General features: G+C 41.3%; 1 protein-coding gene across 1 annotated transcript; it reads left to right on the top strand.

Annotated features, from left to right (window-relative positions):
- The first annotated feature begins 962 nt into the window (after positions 1-962).
- FAM120C (family with sequence similarity 120 member C) lies at positions 963-7,498 on the top strand. The gene has a single exon (XM_023539362.2). The coding sequence runs from the start codon at positions 1,008-1,010 to the stop codon at positions 1,605-1,607; it is 600 nt and encodes a 199-aa protein (XP_023395130.1). The 5' UTR covers positions 963-1,007; the 3' UTR covers positions 1,608-7,498.
- Positions 7,499-17,450: the final 9,952 nt, after the last annotated feature.

Raw genomic sequence — 17,450 nt, 5'->3', positions numbered from 1 at the left:
GCTGTCTCATTAGGGGGAGAGCAATTAGGAGTATATAAAAAAAAATAGCAAGGTGTTTATAAATTTTTATAGGAGAGTCCGACTTAATTTGTAAACTTTCACTTAAAGCACAGTAAAAATTTAAAAAAGGAAAAAAAATAATAAAAAATAATTAACAGGCAAATTATTTTTCCCCTGAGTGGAAAATTCTCCCTCCCTGGAAGTTTTAGCTTGCTTTAACTGAACTGAATCCACTCTACATTTTTCATGCTACATCACTCCTCCCAAAACTTATTTTCATGGGACAGGCAGCAAATGGCTTGAAGCAACTCGGTGGACGCAAGGAAAAACCCATTGCCCTCCAGTCGATTCCAATTCATAACAACCCTATAGGACAGAGTAGAACTGTCCCATAGAGTTTCCAAGGAGTGCCTGGTAGATTTGAACTGATGACCTTTTGGTTGGCAGCTGTAGCACTTAACTACTATGCCACCAGGGTTTTGGGACCCAAGGAGTTGAGTGCAAATCCTATACACACGTTACCACGCCCTGCCCCTTAGAGCCGTGTGTACGCGCAAGGGCCTATGGGTGGTAGACAGATGTTCCTGGGCGGCATCCCGAGGCCGTTGAGACAAAGACTACAACTCCCAGCATGCACCTCCGCCCCGCCTTGCCAGCTAGAGAGCAACATGGTTCCCGGAGGTGGAAGGAAGAGGTTTCACCCCCTATAAAGTGGTAAAAAGGGGCCGGCGAGAAGGAAAAAGAGAAATGACTAGAAAGCCATCATGGCTTCATTCTCCCATAACCTCCTGAGTCCGGCCTACATTACCTCTCCTCCTCACCCAAATCCACTCTGGCCTCCTTCCCTCCCCGCCCTCATTCCCTCGCTTCCGGCCCCCGCCCCTCGGGGATCCTTTCCCCGCCCCTCGCCCCCTGTGTAGTGCGCACGCGCCCTCCCGCAGGTTCGGGCCCAGAACGCCGCTTAGCGTGTTAGCGCAACTACCCTCTCTTCTGCCCACCGACGAAAGATGGGCGTCCAGGGCTTCCAGGAGTTCCTGGAGAAGTGGTGTCCCAGGGCTCTGGTGTCCGTTGGCTTCCTCAAACTCGCGCGCACGATCTCGTGCCAGCAGCTGCAGCAGCAGCAGCAGCACCGCCAGCTGCCACCTATGGCAGCCCTAGCGCCCAGGGCTCCACGCGTCGTCGCCGCCGCCTCCAGAGGCTCCACATCTCGGCAACTGCCGCTCCCGCCTGCTGCCTTGGGTGCCTACTCTAGGGACGCGGGGCCAGTTCGGCACAATCATCCCGCTCGCCACCGCCACGGCCAAGTGCAGTCTGGGCTGCACCCGCTACCCCCTCCGCTGCCCGAAGCTCAGGTGGACGCGGGTTCGGTGCTGCTGCGGCTCTATGGCGGCTACCAGACGGATTGGGTGTATGGCAGCCAGTGGAACGCCATGCTGGGCTACTTGTTAGCACTGTGCCGGGCTTGTGTATATCTCGGCGGCGACGTGTTCCCGGGGGCCCTGGGTAAGGACCGGCTGGCCGAGTGGGGCCGTCGGTGTCAGACCGAGCAGCAGACAGTGCAACTAATCGTGGGACACGTGGGCAACAAGGGCACCCCTCCACCATAGGCCTGGTTCCTGCCACCGGTCTGCCTTAGCCAGTGCGTGAGGGTAGCACTCATCCACTTCTGGGTCAAGGTGAGGGAGGGCCCGGATCTTAACACACCCGGCACCTACAATCCCTCCCAACTTACCTGCCTTCCATCTCCTCAACGACCTAATCAGCTAACCCACCTGCCTAATTAACCCCAGGCATTTTGGAGCCCTGGTGACGCACTGGTTAAGAGTTGTGGCTGGTAACCAAAAGATCAGCAGTTCAGAATCCACCAGCCGCTCCTTGGAAACCCTATGGGGCAGTTCTATCCTGTTCTATAGAGTTCTTATGAGCCGAAATGAACTCCCCGGCAATGGGTTTTTATCCACCCCTGCATAGTATCCGTTCCTGTTCGCTCACCTACCTAACCACATCTCTGCCCATACCTCCCAACAGATCCCTTTACCTTCACATAACCAGTTGGCCCATTCCTAGATTTTAGCAGAATTTGGTCAGAATTTTCTCTGTAAACACACACACACACACACACACGCGCGCACACACGCGCACACACACGCACACGCACACACACACACACACACACACACACACCCCCCGTTGGCGTCACTTTTATATGCCTCTTTCCCACCTCAAAGCAAACCAATTAAACAGGTGTAAATCGAGCACCTTTCTTCTACAGCTTTTTTCCCACATCCAGACCTAGTGTTTCTTACCCATCTGTCTAGTCAACTTTTTTTTTCTAACATGCTTCTACTTCCTTTTTTTTTTTCTAACATGCTTCTACTTCCTCCTGCCTTAGCCTAAACAAACAAAAACTCAACTGCTCTACTCACTGTTCAACAAGTATTAACCCGTGGAGGGGTTTGAAAGATATGTGAGACATGGTTCTTGCTCTTGGAAAATCAAATATATAAACACATGAAACATTTATTTAACGGTATTAAGTGTGTATGTGATTATGCTTCTTGGTACAGACAGTACAGTACTTATTGGGGGTGGGGTTAACTGTGGTCTAAAATGATCAGGGGAGGCTTCCCTGAAGACCTGGGTTTTCAAGGATGGGTTGGGTTTGAATGGGTCATAGGTTTGGGAGGAGGTTGCTTCAAATGGGAGGAAGAAAATGAGCAGAAACAAAAAAGGAATATAAGGCCCCATGGGCAGTTAAATCCAATCTCTGCTTTCAGTTGGGTCACTGTCTTTGAGACCTGGGGGACAGTTTGGCAGCATTCACAGTTCTTGGCACCACTGCTATGGCTCTGTTGCCTCCCCATACTCTTATGTTTCTACATGAAGGGAATAGCAAGGCTTGAGTAAAAGAGGTTGGCAGGAAGAAGAAAAAGAATAGTACAGGGTCGGATAGGATGAAACCTCAAACCCATAAGGCTCTTGGGGATGCTCACAGGTAGAAGACAGGATAGGGAATTACAGAAATCACAAACTAAAGAAATGGTACAGGGTGGAGTAATGAAGAGGAAAGAAATCTCAGCTGAGAGACAAAGACCTGCATTGAGAAGCTTGCAGTGGCCGTGGTGCTTGTGGCTAGAGTCCAGTCATGCTAGACACCTTGTGCCCAGCATCAAATCAGCGCCTAGGCTAGGTAAATTAAAAAATATATATATATAGCTGTTTTTAATAATGAAAAATTCAATCATAAAATATCTCAAATATACGAAGAAAATAATACAACACATTTTTATAGTATTTATGATAGTAATGTAATCCATTACTCCTGACTGAACATTTTTTAGTAGATTATTTATGGCTATTCTTTTCACATTGTTTTCACTGCTACCACCCAAGCTGTAAGGACTTTTAGTCTCCTTGTATGTGTCAGATTCATTGTATGTGCCTTTTCTTTTTTTAAGTATCTCCTTTGAATTCAAATTAACCTATGAAGCAGTATTGTTGTCCTTTTCTAAATGAGGAAACTGAGACACAGGAGATTTAGAAACTTGGCCCGAGTCTCCCAGCAATAAGTGGTAGAGCTGCAATTCTGGGATTTGTGTCCAAGAAGTCTGGCTCCAAATCTCATACTCTTAAAAAGAGTGCTCTAAGGTGAACCTTTCTAAAGTGCTACTGTGGTTAGATCATTCCCATACTTAACTGAATTCTTCCCTGGCTTCCACCTAAATACAGGTTCAGGATATTCATTGATTCGTTTTCATTATTCATTTAATGGATGCTTGTTATAGGCTACGTACTATGAGAATTCAGAGGTAAATAAGGGGATCCTTTTACACTCAGGGAACTCAGGTTTAGTGAAAGACTGAAAATAAAGTTGTAGATACTATGCGTGTCAGAGTAGAAGTGTGTTCTACAGAGTTTTCAGTGGCTGAGTTTTTGGAAGTAGGTTGCCAGGCCTTTCTTCCAAGGCAACTGGATGGATTCGAACCTCCAACCTTTCAGGTAGCAGCCAAGCACATTAACTGTTTGCTCTACCCAGGGACAGTTGCCATAATAGCAGTATGTGCATGATGAAAAATATGACGCCTATGGGAGGCATAGCTCAGACAGTACAAGGGTGTGGAGGTCTAAAGCGGCCAGTTGTAAGCTCTGAATACATTTCAATTGTAGTCGGCAGGAGACTGGAGAAGTTGCAGAAGAGTTGGACACTGACTTTGCGCTTGTAGTTGCCAAACGTTTTGTTCATGCACATTATTTGTCAAATTTTGAACAAGCAACCCTAATATAGGTATGTGGGCCTACTAAAATTCTTGTCACACTTCATCACACAATGTCTCATTTTAAAATTCCAGCAGTTCATCAAAAAATAAGTTGGATTGAATCGATGGATATGTGATAAAACAAGTATGGTAAAAATGGTAGAATCTCGGTGATGGATATTAAGAAGTTCGCTATAAAAAAAAATTTCGGCTTTGCCATATGTTTGAAGTTTTCTGTAGTAAAATGTTGGGGGTGGGGTGGAAATCCCAGCAGTCCTCTTCAGTCCTTAGAAGCAGTCTTTGGAAATGTATAAATCTTATTCCCCATGCTAGATTATAAACAAACTCTATGATCTTTTCATATTCTCCATAGTGTCTTGCATATTTTGGGTGCAGGATAAATTTTTTTTCCCTGAATTGACTAGGTCAGTGATCCTAAGAGAATAAATTGTAAGAGTGTCTTTTAAAAATTAAAGTGTGACATTTAATACAGGGAATTTAAGACTGGATCCAAAATTGTATGTGTAAAGTGTTTATAGATGTTAAGTGTCTGGAGTTCTCTCTGCTGGTTCTGGTTACAATCAGTTTTTGGTTGTTGGAGTGATGGAGAACTTCCTGGATTGTAGCACAGACTTGAAAAGTATTGGTTAATAACTGCACAGCAGATTGGTGGGAAGGTACAATTGGGCCCATGCATACCATGCTTATTGGGTAATCTGGCCCTGGGTAGAGGGATTAATAGTAGAAAAATTGCTAGATTGTTTAGCTTGAGACAATTTAGAACTTCTCATGAAAAGATTCAGTGAATATTGTTCGGATTGATTTTGTCACTTGGCCGATTTCATTTATATGCTGTGGAGACTTTTGCAAATGCTAAACACCAATAGCAGGGAAATTAAATAAAACCACAAATTTCTAGCCTGGTCTCTTCTGAAGGGTCTCAGAAGCAGAGCAACCTAAAGCAGTTTTAGACTGGTTAAGGAGATGATGTGGGGTCATTAAGAGGATGAATGCTTTATTTTAATAGTTAATGTGAATTAGAAAAAAAGAATTAGCACATCAAATCCATCATTTCAAAACTATAATTTTTTAGAATGGGCCAATTAAAGAAAAGTGAATTGATTTAAAGAAAAATATTAAGTTACAGTCCTCGAGTATGGCAGAAGCCATATTGGTGGTACATAATAACCAAACTGCCTGACCAAGAGCTGATGTAATTTTGTGCTTGGTTCTCTAGAGTACCTTATAGCAATGGCTGCTATGTCTCTTGATTGTTTACTAATCTGCGGTCACAGACACATCCAACTCTTCTAGGTGCTATAGTAATAGCAAAAATCAAAGTAGTAATTATTACTATTTAGTGAGCAGCACCAAGTTGTATATAAAGTGCTTTTTAAATATCCTCACAAGCTTGCAAGATTATCCTCATTTAACAGTTGAGCAACTGAGGTACAGAGAGGTGCAATGATTTTTCTTTGGTCTGGGAACTAGAAAGTGATGTGGTGGATAAAACTCCTTGTTCTAGTTCTGCATTGTCCAGTCTCTTTCCACAATCCCACCACACCATTTCCTTTTGTACATCCTTGTGTAAGATTGTACATTCTTATTAGCTAGATAATATGCCTAGATACACACACACACAATAAATAGACCCATGGAGCACTTACTTTGTGCCAGCATTGCTAAATGTACATCACTGCCAGTACATTACAATGTGTAAGCTAATTGCCAAGTGAGTTAGGCATACAGTGGTGGTATAGGAATTCAAAAGAAGCAATCCCTTTCTTTTCTGCATTTTCCGTTTCTCCCTCTCTGGTTTCTTTCACTTATAGCATACCACAAATAATCTTTAAAAAAACAAAAACTACCTCTTTATAATCCTTTTACACTATTACCCTTATCCTCTTTTTCACCGTTATTCTTGAAAGAGAAGAATGTATTAATTCCCATTTTTTTTTTTTTAGCCTATTGCCAGTTTGCATCTGTTACCACCACTCTGAAGCTGCTGCATCCATTCCTATTTTTTGGTCCTCTTCAAGGTAGTGAACATCATGGAGCCATCATTTCCTTGAGTTTCCTTCCTTGGATTCCATGATCCTACTCACTTCTGATTCTTCTTATAAATCTCTGGCTCTTTCTCCTTTCTTAAGTTGTTCCTCCCCTTCTGCCCACTCCCTTGTATGTTGTTGCTCTCAAGTCTTCTGTCCTAGTCATATTCTTTACATTCATTTCCTGAGCAATCTATTATTATAACTTGGAGCCTTAACTGTATTCTGATGATTCCTATAGCTCTTTCTCTACCCCCAATTTTTCTCATGAGCTTTGACACATCTTTTCAGCTCTCTACTCCTCGGTGTCTTATAGGTTTCTTAGACTAAAAAAGATCCAAGGTAGAACTCATTGTCTTTCCCTAAATCTTGTTCTACTTCTGTTAGTCTGTTTTCCTATAAATGGTATCTTTCATCCATTTCAAGTCAGAAACAGTGTTGTCCTTGATTTTTCACTGTCCTGTAACTTCCCATATCCAACTGGTCACCAAATGCTGTTAACTCTAGGTTAGGCCGGGTAGTCTAGAGAAGCAAAACCAGTAATGTGTATAAATATAAATCTATAGAGAGAGATTTATATCAAGGAAACAGCTCACGATTGTAGAGGCTGGAACGTCCCAAGTCTATGGATCAGGATAGAGGCTTCTGATTCATGTATCTGCAGGGGCTGGCGAACCCAAGATCGGCAAGTCAGAGAGCAGGGCTCACAGGCTGTGAAGGTTGGCAAATCCCAAGATCTACCGGCATGACCACAAGGCTTCTCCTGATTCATGCAGCTGCAGGGGCTGGTGAACTCAAGATTGGTGGGTCAGAGAGCAGGAGCCAGCTGCAGGACCCAGAGCAAGCAAAAAGCCAGAAACGTTGCTTATATTCGGATGCAGGCCACATGTCCAAGGAAACTCCCTTTCAATTAATTGGCTGCTCACAGTAGATCCCATCAAGGGGGTGATCACGTATCAACACTGAGAATCATGGCCCAGCCAAGCTGACACACAATCTTTTTTGAATTTTTTTTATTGTGCTTTAAGTGAAAGTTTACAAATCAAGTCAGTCTCTCATACAAAAATTTATATATACCTTGCTATATACTTCTAATTGCTCTCCACCTAATGAGACAGCATACTCCCTCCCTCCACTCTTTTAGTGTCTATTCGGCCAGCTTCTGACCCCCTCTGCCCTACCATCCGCCCTCCAGACAGGAGATGCCAACATAGTCTCATGTGTCTACTTAATCCAAGAAGCTCATTCTTCACCAGTATCATTTTCTATCCCATTGTCCAGTCCAATTCCTGTCTGAAGATCTGGCTTTTGGAATGGTTCCTGTCTTGGGCTAACAGAAGGTCTGGGAACCATGACCACTGGGGTGCTTCTAGTCTCAGATCATTAAGTCTGGTCTTTTTATGAGAATTTGGGGCCTGCATCCCACTGCTCTCCTGCTCCCTCAGACGTTCTCTGTTGTGTTCCCTGTCAGGGCAGTCATCGGTTGTAGCTGGGCACCATCTAGTTCTTCTGGTCTCAGGCTGATGTAGTCTCTGGTTTATGTGGCCTTTCCTGTCTCTTGGGCTCATAATTACCTTGTATCTTTGGTGTTCTTCATTCTCCTTTGCTCCAGGTGGGTTGAGACCAATTGATGCATCTTAGATGGCTCCTTGCTAGCGTTTAAGACCCCAGAAGCCACTCTCCAAAGTGGGGTGCAGAATGTTTTGTTAATAGATTTTATTATGCCAATTGACTTAGATGTCCACTGAAACCATGGTCGCCAAACCCCTGCCCCTGCTACGCTGGCCTTTGAAGCATTCCGTTTATTCAGGCAACTTCTTAGTTTTTGGTTTAGTCCAGTTGTGCTGAAATCACCTGTATTGTGTGTTGTCCTCCCCTTCACCTAAAGTAGTTTTTATCTACTATCTAATTAGTGAATGCCCCTCTCCCTCCCTCCCTTCCAACTCTCATAACCATCAAAGAATATTTTCTTCTCCGTTTAAACTATTTCTCGAGTTCTTATAATAGTGGTCTCATACAATATTTGTCCTTTTGCAACTAATTTTACTCAGCATAATGCCTTCCAGATTCCTCCATGTTATGAAATGTTTCACTGGTTTATCACTGTTCTTTATCGATGTGTAGTATTCCATTGTGTGAATATACCATAATTTATCCATTCATCCGTTGATGGGCACCTCAGTTGTTTCCACTCTTTTTGCTGTTGTAAACAGTGCTGCAGTGAACATGGGTGTGCATATATCTGCTCGTGTAAAGGCTCTTATTTCTCTAGGATATATTCCAAGGAGTGGGATTGCTGGATTGTATGGTAGTTCTAATTCTAGCTTTTTAAGGAAGTGCCAAATCAATTCCAAAGTGGTTGTACCATTTTACAATCCCACCAGCAGTGTATAAGTGTTCCAGTCTCTCCTGACACACTGTCTTATCCATTGCACTCTACCTCAGAAATGTCTCCTGAATCCAGTGACTTCTGTCTCCACTCCCACTGTCTTAGTTGAGGCTTTCTCAATTTCTTATCTGAACCATGAAAACAGCCTCAACTTGTTCCTTTACCATAGTACTTTGGATTATAGTCCACCTGCCACATTGCTGCTGGAGATACCATCCCGAAAATGAAAGCCAACTCTTTTGTGTACTCAAAGATATCCGCTGGCTTCTTTTTGCCTGTCAGACTAAATCCAAGCTTCTCAGCATGGCATACGGCGTCTTTAATAGTCTGATCTCAAACTCTCTCCAGCCTTACGTGGTATTCACCTCCACCCACACATGTTACAACCATTCTGAACTTTTTTTTTAGTTTCTTAGATATACCATGTCCTTTCATGTAGTGAAGCCCTGGAGGTGCAGTGATTAAGAGCTCTGCTGCTAACCAAAAGGTCAGCAGTTTAAATCCACCTGCTGCTCCTTGGAAGCCCTATGGGGCAGTTTTACTCTGCCCTGTAGGGTCACTATGAGTCAGAATCGACTCAATAGCAGCTGGTTTGGTGGTTTCATACAGTGCTTTCTTATGTTACCCTCACCCTTGCATGGTAAATTCCTACTTATTCCTGCTTAAAAGTTACCACTGGGAAAGCTTTCCCAGGCTGTCTCCTCCAGCTAAAATGAATGGCTTCTTTTTGTATGCTACCAGAGTGCAGTGCTCTTTTCTAACCTCTGACTCTCATAATATTTATTTTATTATTATTTTTAATTGTGGTTTAGGTGAAAGTTTACAGAGAGAATTAGTTTCTCAGTAAACAATACACAAATTGTAACATTGGTTGCCAACCCCGTGATGTGTCAACACTCTCCCCTTTTCGACCTTGGGTTCCCCATTTCCATTCATCTAGCTTTCCTGTCCCCTCCTGCCTTCTTGTCCCTGCCCATTTAGTCTCCGGTACAGGGTTGAACTACATGTGTTCTCATAGTATTTTCACATCATATTATAATTTTGTTTTATCTGAGTTCCGGGAGGGTAGGGATTTGCCTTTATATGGTAATGGTTGTTGGGAGAGGGAAATAAGAGAGAGATTGGTTGATTGACTGTCTTTAAAGCTGCTTTAAAGGTTGGATAAGGAAGAATTTAGAATCAGTGTTTTATAATGTTATATGTTAACTCCATGTAAATCAGCTCAGATTGCAAATCTGAATTGCCAAATTCCACTTAAACAGAAGTAAGTTTTGTAACTGCTTAGCAATGCATCTATAGAATGCATCATTGTTTAGTGATAATATAATAGCTACCATGGGCTAGGTACCTTACATATATTCATTATCTCATTTAATCCCACAACTACCCTTCAGGTGGGTGTTAATCTCCATCTTTTATAACTGAAAACAGGCTCAGCATAGTCACTGGTCCAAGGTTGTACTACTAGAATGTGGTTGGTCCAAGCTCTGAACCAAAATATATTTGACAGCAAAATCCTCCATCTTTAACATATCATGAAACAGTATAGTTGTATTTTTTGTAGTTGCATTTCAATAACTTTTTCCATATCACTTTTATTTATATTGAGTATATGTAGCATAATGACTAAGAGAACAGACCTTGGAGCCAGACTGCCTGGGTTTAAGTACCTGTTCTTCTACCTACTAGTTACAGCAAGTTACTTAACCTCTCTGTGCCTCAGCTTCCTCATTGGTGAGGTGTGGATAGTAATGATACTTATATTACAGACTTTGTTGTGAGCGTTAAATGATTTAATATAAATGTTTAGCACATTATATGCTGCTGTGTGCCGTCAAGTTGATTCCAACTCATAGTAACCCTATATGACAATAGAACTGCCTCATGGGTTTCCTAGGCTGTAATGTTTTGTGTGTGTGTGGTTTGTTGTTGGGAGTATACATAGCAAAACATACACCAATTCAGCCGTTTCTACATGTATAGTTCAATGACATTGATTACATTCTTGGAGTTGAGCAACCATTCACACCCTCTTTTTCAGAGTTGTTCCTCCCCCATTAACATAAACTCACTGCCCCCAAGGTTCTTATCTAATCTTTGGAGTTGTTGTCACTTTAATCAATGGAGATTGTTCTTAAAGGAACATAATGCCAAGACAGACATTTTTTTTACTAGTTAAGCTAAACTATTGTTTGGTTTTAAGACTGCAGGGGATATTTATCTCAGGGCAATTTCAGGGCAATAGTTTCAGGGGTTCATCCAGCCCCCTTGGCTCCAAAAAGTCTGGAGTCAAGGAATCCATGAGAATTTGAAATTCTGTTCTGTGCTTTCCCCTTTTATCAGGATTCTTCTACAGAACCTGTGACCAAAATATTTAGCAATGGTAGCTGAGCATCATTCAGTTCTTCTGGTCTCATGGCAAAGAAGGCAATTGTTCATGGAGGCAATTAGCCACACATTCCACTTCGTCCACCTATTCTTGCCTCTCCTTCCTCTGTTGCTCTTGGCAAATAGAGACCAATGGTCATCCCTTGGATGGCCACTTGCAAGCTTTTAAGACCCCAGGCACTGCAGAATGAACTAGGAGGTAGAACAGAAGCATTAAACAGGTTATTAGGCCAATTAACTGGGATGATCCAGGAAACCAAGATCCTAAATCTCTAAACGAAGGAACCAAATCCTATGAGGTTTTTGGTTCTACATAAGCAGCCTCAGCAGCTAGTCTTTTTTTTTTTTTTTTTGGTCATTGTTGTAAATATATCTATCACGCAACTTTTGTTTACCATTTCAGCTTTTTATAAGTGTACAACTTATTGACAGCAATTACAATAATCAGCTGTGCAACCCTACCTTTAATCAATGTGATTTTTCTATCACCATTAATCACCCCACCCCTTTTCATCCTCCCTCCCTCCAGTAACCTTTAATAAACTTTGGTCTCTATACGTTTGCTAGGCTATAATCTTTACAGGAGCAGATGGCCATGCCTTTTCTCCTATGGAGCTGCTGGTGGGTTTGAATCACTGACCTTTCGGTTAGTAACCTATCACTTAACTATTGTGTCACCAGGACTCCTTAGCACATTATATGGCACATGGTAGATGCTGTATAAGAGCTAGCTACTACTGCTTTGACCAAAATATCTTGTGTGCCAAGTAGGTTGGTCATTAATAACTTTATTCTCATGCTTTAAGCTTAGCATGGCATGGCATACAGGGTCCTTCATGATCTGCCTACCATTTTCTAGCCTCACTTCACCCCATTTTTTCTTGTCAGGACAATAAATGCATTTCAGTTCAATTAACATTTTTTGAGCAGCTGTGTTCAGTACTATGAACAAAGGAATTCATTCATTCAACAAATATTTCTGGAAATCTATTATGTGCCAGGCACGAGTCAAGATTGTGAGGATATAGCAGCGAACAAAATAAAACAGACGTATCTCTGATCTCATGAAGCTTATATTCTAGTACGGAGAACAGACAATAAACAAGATAAATAGGCAAAATATGTAGCACATTATGTGGTATAGTGGAGTCCATAGGTGGCACAAACAGTTAAGTGCTTGGCTACTAGCAAAAAGGTTGGTGGTTCAAATCTACCCAGAAGCACCTTGGAAGAAAGGCCTGGCAATTACTTCTGAAAGATCACAGCTGTTGAAAACTCTATGGAGCACTGTTCTACTATGAAACACATGGGGTTGCCATAAGTCGGAATTGAGTCGACAGCAACTGGTTTAGGGTTTGTTTGTTTTTGGTAGTGTAACAAGTGCTGTGGAGAAAAATGCAGGAAGTGAGATAAGGAGTGTTGAGGTCAGGGGTACAAAATGTGGTTCTCTTTCCCTCTAGGTGCTCATAGTCTATTAGGGGAGACAAATAAGTAGGAAAATACAGTATAAGCCCCAAGGATTATTTCTCTGGCCCTTGTCATAGGTCCAGGGACATAGCCGTAATAAGTGGCAGAACCAAGATTTGCATACCAAACACCAAAGCCCATGCCTTTTTATCTATAAACCAAACCTCTGGCTGTTGAGTCAATTCCAATTCTGAGCAACGCTATGGGACAGAGTAGAACTGCCCCATAGGGTTTCCAAGGAGAAGCCGGTAGATTCGAACTGCTAACCTTTTGGTTAGCATCTAAGCTTTTAACCACTTGCCCTTTCATCTGTACCACATAGGAAATTACAAAGAGATGTCATAATGACAGCCCATAGGCCACATATGGCCCATGCATGTATTTTTTAATTTGTTGCCAACATTAAAAAACTGAGAAATGTTTCAAAAAAATCTCTGGCTTTCTGGCTACTCTTGAAATATCAGATCTTCTGGAAACACTAGTTGCCTTCTTTAGATGAGCTACATGGTCTTCACTGATCAAAGTCTCCACCACTCCATGGTGTCTCCCTGACACAGTGACCAAGTGCCACTTGGTATTTGTGATAGACATCTTCTATAATGGCTTCCAACGATCCCCATCTCCTGGCATTCATACCTTGTGTAATCACCGCCCCCCCCAACTTGTGTGTGGGCTAGACCTAGTGACTTGCTTCTAATAAACAAACGGAATATAACAAAAGCAATAGGATGTCACTTTGAGACTTGGTTATAAAAAACAGCAACTTCCATCTTGTTTCCACTCTCTGTCTCTGGCTTTTCTTGCTTGCTTGCTCGCTCTGATGAAGCCAACAGCCATGTTGTGAGCTATGCTATGGAGAGGCCTATATGATGAGGAACTGAGGGCAGCCTCCAAAACAGCCACTGAGGAACTCAGGCCCTCGGTTCAACGGCCCACAAGGAACTGAATCCTGCCAAAAGCCACGTGAGTAAGCTTGGAAATGGATCCTTCCCCGGTCAAGCCTTGAGAGGACTGCAGCCCTTGGCTGACAATTTGATTGCAGCCTGTGAGACCTCAAGCCAGAGGGCCCAGCTAAGCCACACACACAGAAACTATGAGATAACAAATATTGTTTTAAGCTACTGAGTTTTGGGGGTAATTTGTTACACATAAATAGATAACTAATACACCATTGACTGTTGTGCTTGTACTTTTTTATAGTAGTTTTGAAGAACATGAAATATTTCTTGTACCCACATCTATGAAAAGTGAAAACAAAAAGGTTATTTATCTAAGGTCACATATTTAAAGGAAAATGAGAGAGAGCCTATTTCTTTGTGGAAGAGATGACTATATCTATATATTTAAATAAAATGTGTCTGTTTAAAGGCTACAGTTTAAGCCATTGTAAGAAATATGCCGGTATGCAAAAATGATGAATGGTGAAACTAAAAGAACTTTAAAAAGGGCTTGGAATTTCAGTAGGCTGCTTTTTAATGCAGATAGAATAAGTGATGTTGCCATGAAATACAATTATATATAGATGAAAAATTGCCAGGGTTTGAAAACTCTTATAGATGGTAGTTTTATAAAAGAGTGCTGAATACAGTAGAAATTATGTCATAAATAAGTATTTGTTGCTCGAGGTGTTAAAGATTTATGGGTGAACACTTTTGTGATAAATTAAATCAAAAGGTTAAATTATTTGTGAAGTTTTATATTGCAGCTGATTGTAACAGATATAAACACCACCCACATATCAATACACTTAACTGTATGCCTAGCCAGTGGTTCTCAAAGTATGGCCCCTGACCAGCAAGCAGCACCAGCACTACCTATAAACTTGTTAGAAATGCACATTCTTGAGCTTGGACCCAGACTTACTGAATCAGAAACTCTGGAGGTGGGGCTTATCAATCTGTTTAAACAAGTCCTCCTGTAGATTCCAACACACACCTAGATACAATTCGTGTGTTAAGAAGTTTGATGTAACCTAACTATTTTGGATTTGGAGCCTGGGATAAATACATCAGGAAATACCTGATTTTTGTAGAGAAAAGTCTTGAAATTTTAATATAATTGGTCAAAATTAGTAAATATAACTACAGAGTGTTTCTGCAATGGGCAGTGTTAGTGTTGGACTTAAGAAACTTCAATTTGAAGCAGAAACACCTTACAAGGACTTAAAGCTGTTCATTGTGTCACTCAGGATTCACTTTGTGCTAAAAAGTTCAAAATGAATCATGTCAGAACTAGTGATTGTGCTTTGTACCAAATACAGTTGAATACTTTGGTGAATTATTACATATATATAGTAGAAGTCTGCTCTATTCTATGGAGGTTGATTGGCTTAGTTGAGGCAAGGTGCTGAAGATATCAAAAAAAAATTGACTTGTTTGGCATGCAAAGGGGATTCCTACTTCAGGGCACCAGCAAAAGACTGAATAAAATATTTGACCTGTTTGGTTGGTATTACAACTCATCTAAACACTTTGAATAAAAGGGTTGTTAAGAAGTAGCTTCTTGCTTTGTTTTGTTTTGATATGCCCAAATAGGTTGCTTGAGTGAGCTAGCTTGATTATTTTCACCTTTGAAGCTCTAACATCCTGTCACCAGATAGCTAAAGCTGTTATCAGGTATATGAGCCTAGGAGTCCATTCACTTTTCTTGTATGGATTCAGCTCAGGTGAGCTGAGCCCAAATGTACGGTTGGGTTTGCACATTCCTAGCAAGATTATGTCTTTGGGAAACTCATTTGGCAAAAGAAACTGGCTCGTATACTGACTTTCCTTTGCTGAAATTGGTTTTCAAGAAATGAAAGTGATAGCCTGAATTACATTCCCGAAATTGTGGCATTGTCTTTTGAATTCAGCAATGATTTCCTGACATTTCAGTTTATGAAAACGAACTAATATTGTCTACTTAGCCTTTCTCAGTTAATGTTCATGGTGTGGAAGAAGAACTACAAAGGTGATACTGAATTACTGTGCTGTGGTTCTGAATATGAAGCATGATGTCATGGAAATACCAAAATTCTACAAATACATTGGGAGTAGCCACCCTAAACATAAAAATCACTCTGTGTTTTAAAATGCATACATTTCTAAACAGCTGTTTTCCATTATGAAATTAAAATTATGAAAGACAAAATTAATCACTCACGGTTAAAGGATTCAAGGCTAAAATCTGCAACACAAAAATATAAGACCTGACATGGACCTCTCGGTACACAAGAAAGGTATCAGCAGAGCCTGTACCACACACTTGACCAACTACCTGGACACCTGAGCTGAATCCATACAAGAAAAGTGAATGGACTCCTAGGCTCATATACCTGATAACAGCTTTAGCTATCTGGTGACAGGATGTTAGAGCTTCAAAGGTGAAAATAATCAAGCTAGCTCACTCAAGCAACCTATTTGGGCATATCAAAACAAAACAAAGCAAAAAGCTAGGATACAGTAAGCAAATATGAGAAAGGTATCAGGCCTCCAGTTGGAAATCAAAGGAGTAATAAATACCAAATTTTTTTTTAATGTAATGATGAAAATTTTCTGGTTTTTAACTTGTTTTTTATTTTGAATTTCAAATGTAATATCCAATATATTGCATGTTTATATTATTAATGCCACAGCATACTTTAGTAAAAAGGAAGAAATCTAATCAGATTTCTGGCAGTTGATTTTTCTTTACCCAGCCCACTTCATTCTTTTATGTTATCTGCCCAACGCCTGTAGGCATTTGCAGGCCCTGGCTCAAGGGTTCTTAGAAACTTCTCACCATCATTGTCCTCTCTGTAGTTCCTATCTTCCTTTCTGAGGTAACCCAGAAACTCCCTTGGATTCTTATTTTCCTTTTGTTCTGAAGGATACCTTTCATCAGGTTACTAGACTTTTCAATCCTGAAGATTTACTTTGGGCAGAACAAGTGCTTGTTGTGGTATCTACTTGTCTCAAATGATTTCTGAGCTCCTGCAAGACAGTAGTACATACCATAGACTTCATCTCTGGAGAACAATGATTTTTTTTCATAACCACTTCTTCAGAACCCATGAGCCGGGTATTTTATATAATTTCTAAATCTTACAATACAGTAGGAATTAGCAAAATCTCCTTTTTACAGTTCCACAGCTATTCTGGAACTTGAATTTGAGCATAGGTTCATTGTATGCCAAAGCGCCTGCTGTATTCACAGATTATAAAAATTATTCTCAAAGCACCCCCATCAGCCTGAGACCAGAAGAACTAGATGGTGCCCGGCTACCACCAACGACCGCCCCGACAGGGAACACAACAGAGGGTTCCTGACAGCGCAGGAAAAAAGTGAGGTACAGAACTCAAATTCTAGTAAAAAGACCAGACTTAATGGTCTGAGACTGGAGGAACCCCAGAAGACATGGCCCCCGGACTCTCTGATAACCCAGAACTAAAACCATTCCCGAAGCCAACTCTTCAGACAAAGATTAGACTGGACTATAAGACATAGAATGATACTCGTGAAGAGTGTGCTTCTTAGTTCAAATAGATACATGAGACTAAATGGGCCGTTCCTGTCCGGAGGCCAGATAGAAGGCGTAAGGGGACAGGAGCTGGCTGAATGGACATGGGAAATCTGGGGTGGAAAGGAGGAGTGTGCTTTCACATTATAGGGAGAGCAACTAGGGTCACATAACAATGTGTGCATAAATTTTTGTGGGAGGAACTAACTTGAGCTGTAAACTTTCCCTTAAAGCACAATAAAAAAAGAAAAAGAATATTCTCAAAGCATAGTCTCCAGTCCACTGATGAGCTACAACTGAAAAAAAAAAATCTAAGTCTTCACTTTGGTTTTGGTTCTTACATGTGACAGACAATTTTACCTGCAGAAATGGGGTGGCTCCAAGAATAAGAGAATAAAGTTACTAAAATTGGGTATTCATAAATT

This window comes from Loxodonta africana, chromosome X (assembly GCF_030014295.1).
Source record: "Loxodonta africana isolate mLoxAfr1 chromosome X, mLoxAfr1.hap2, whole genome shotgun sequence".
Lineage (NCBI taxonomy): Eukaryota > Metazoa > Chordata > Mammalia > Proboscidea > Elephantidae > Loxodonta > Loxodonta africana.
The sequence above is the reverse complement of the archived record's forward strand: the minus strand, read 5'-3'. Positions and strand labels throughout refer to the sequence as shown.

What these genes read in the sequence shown, in the direction of transcription:
- FAM120C (XM_023539362.2), top strand. Translation starts at nt 1,008, where the DNA reads ATGGGCGTCCAGGGCTTCCAGGAGTTCCTGGAGAAGTGGTGTCCCAGG.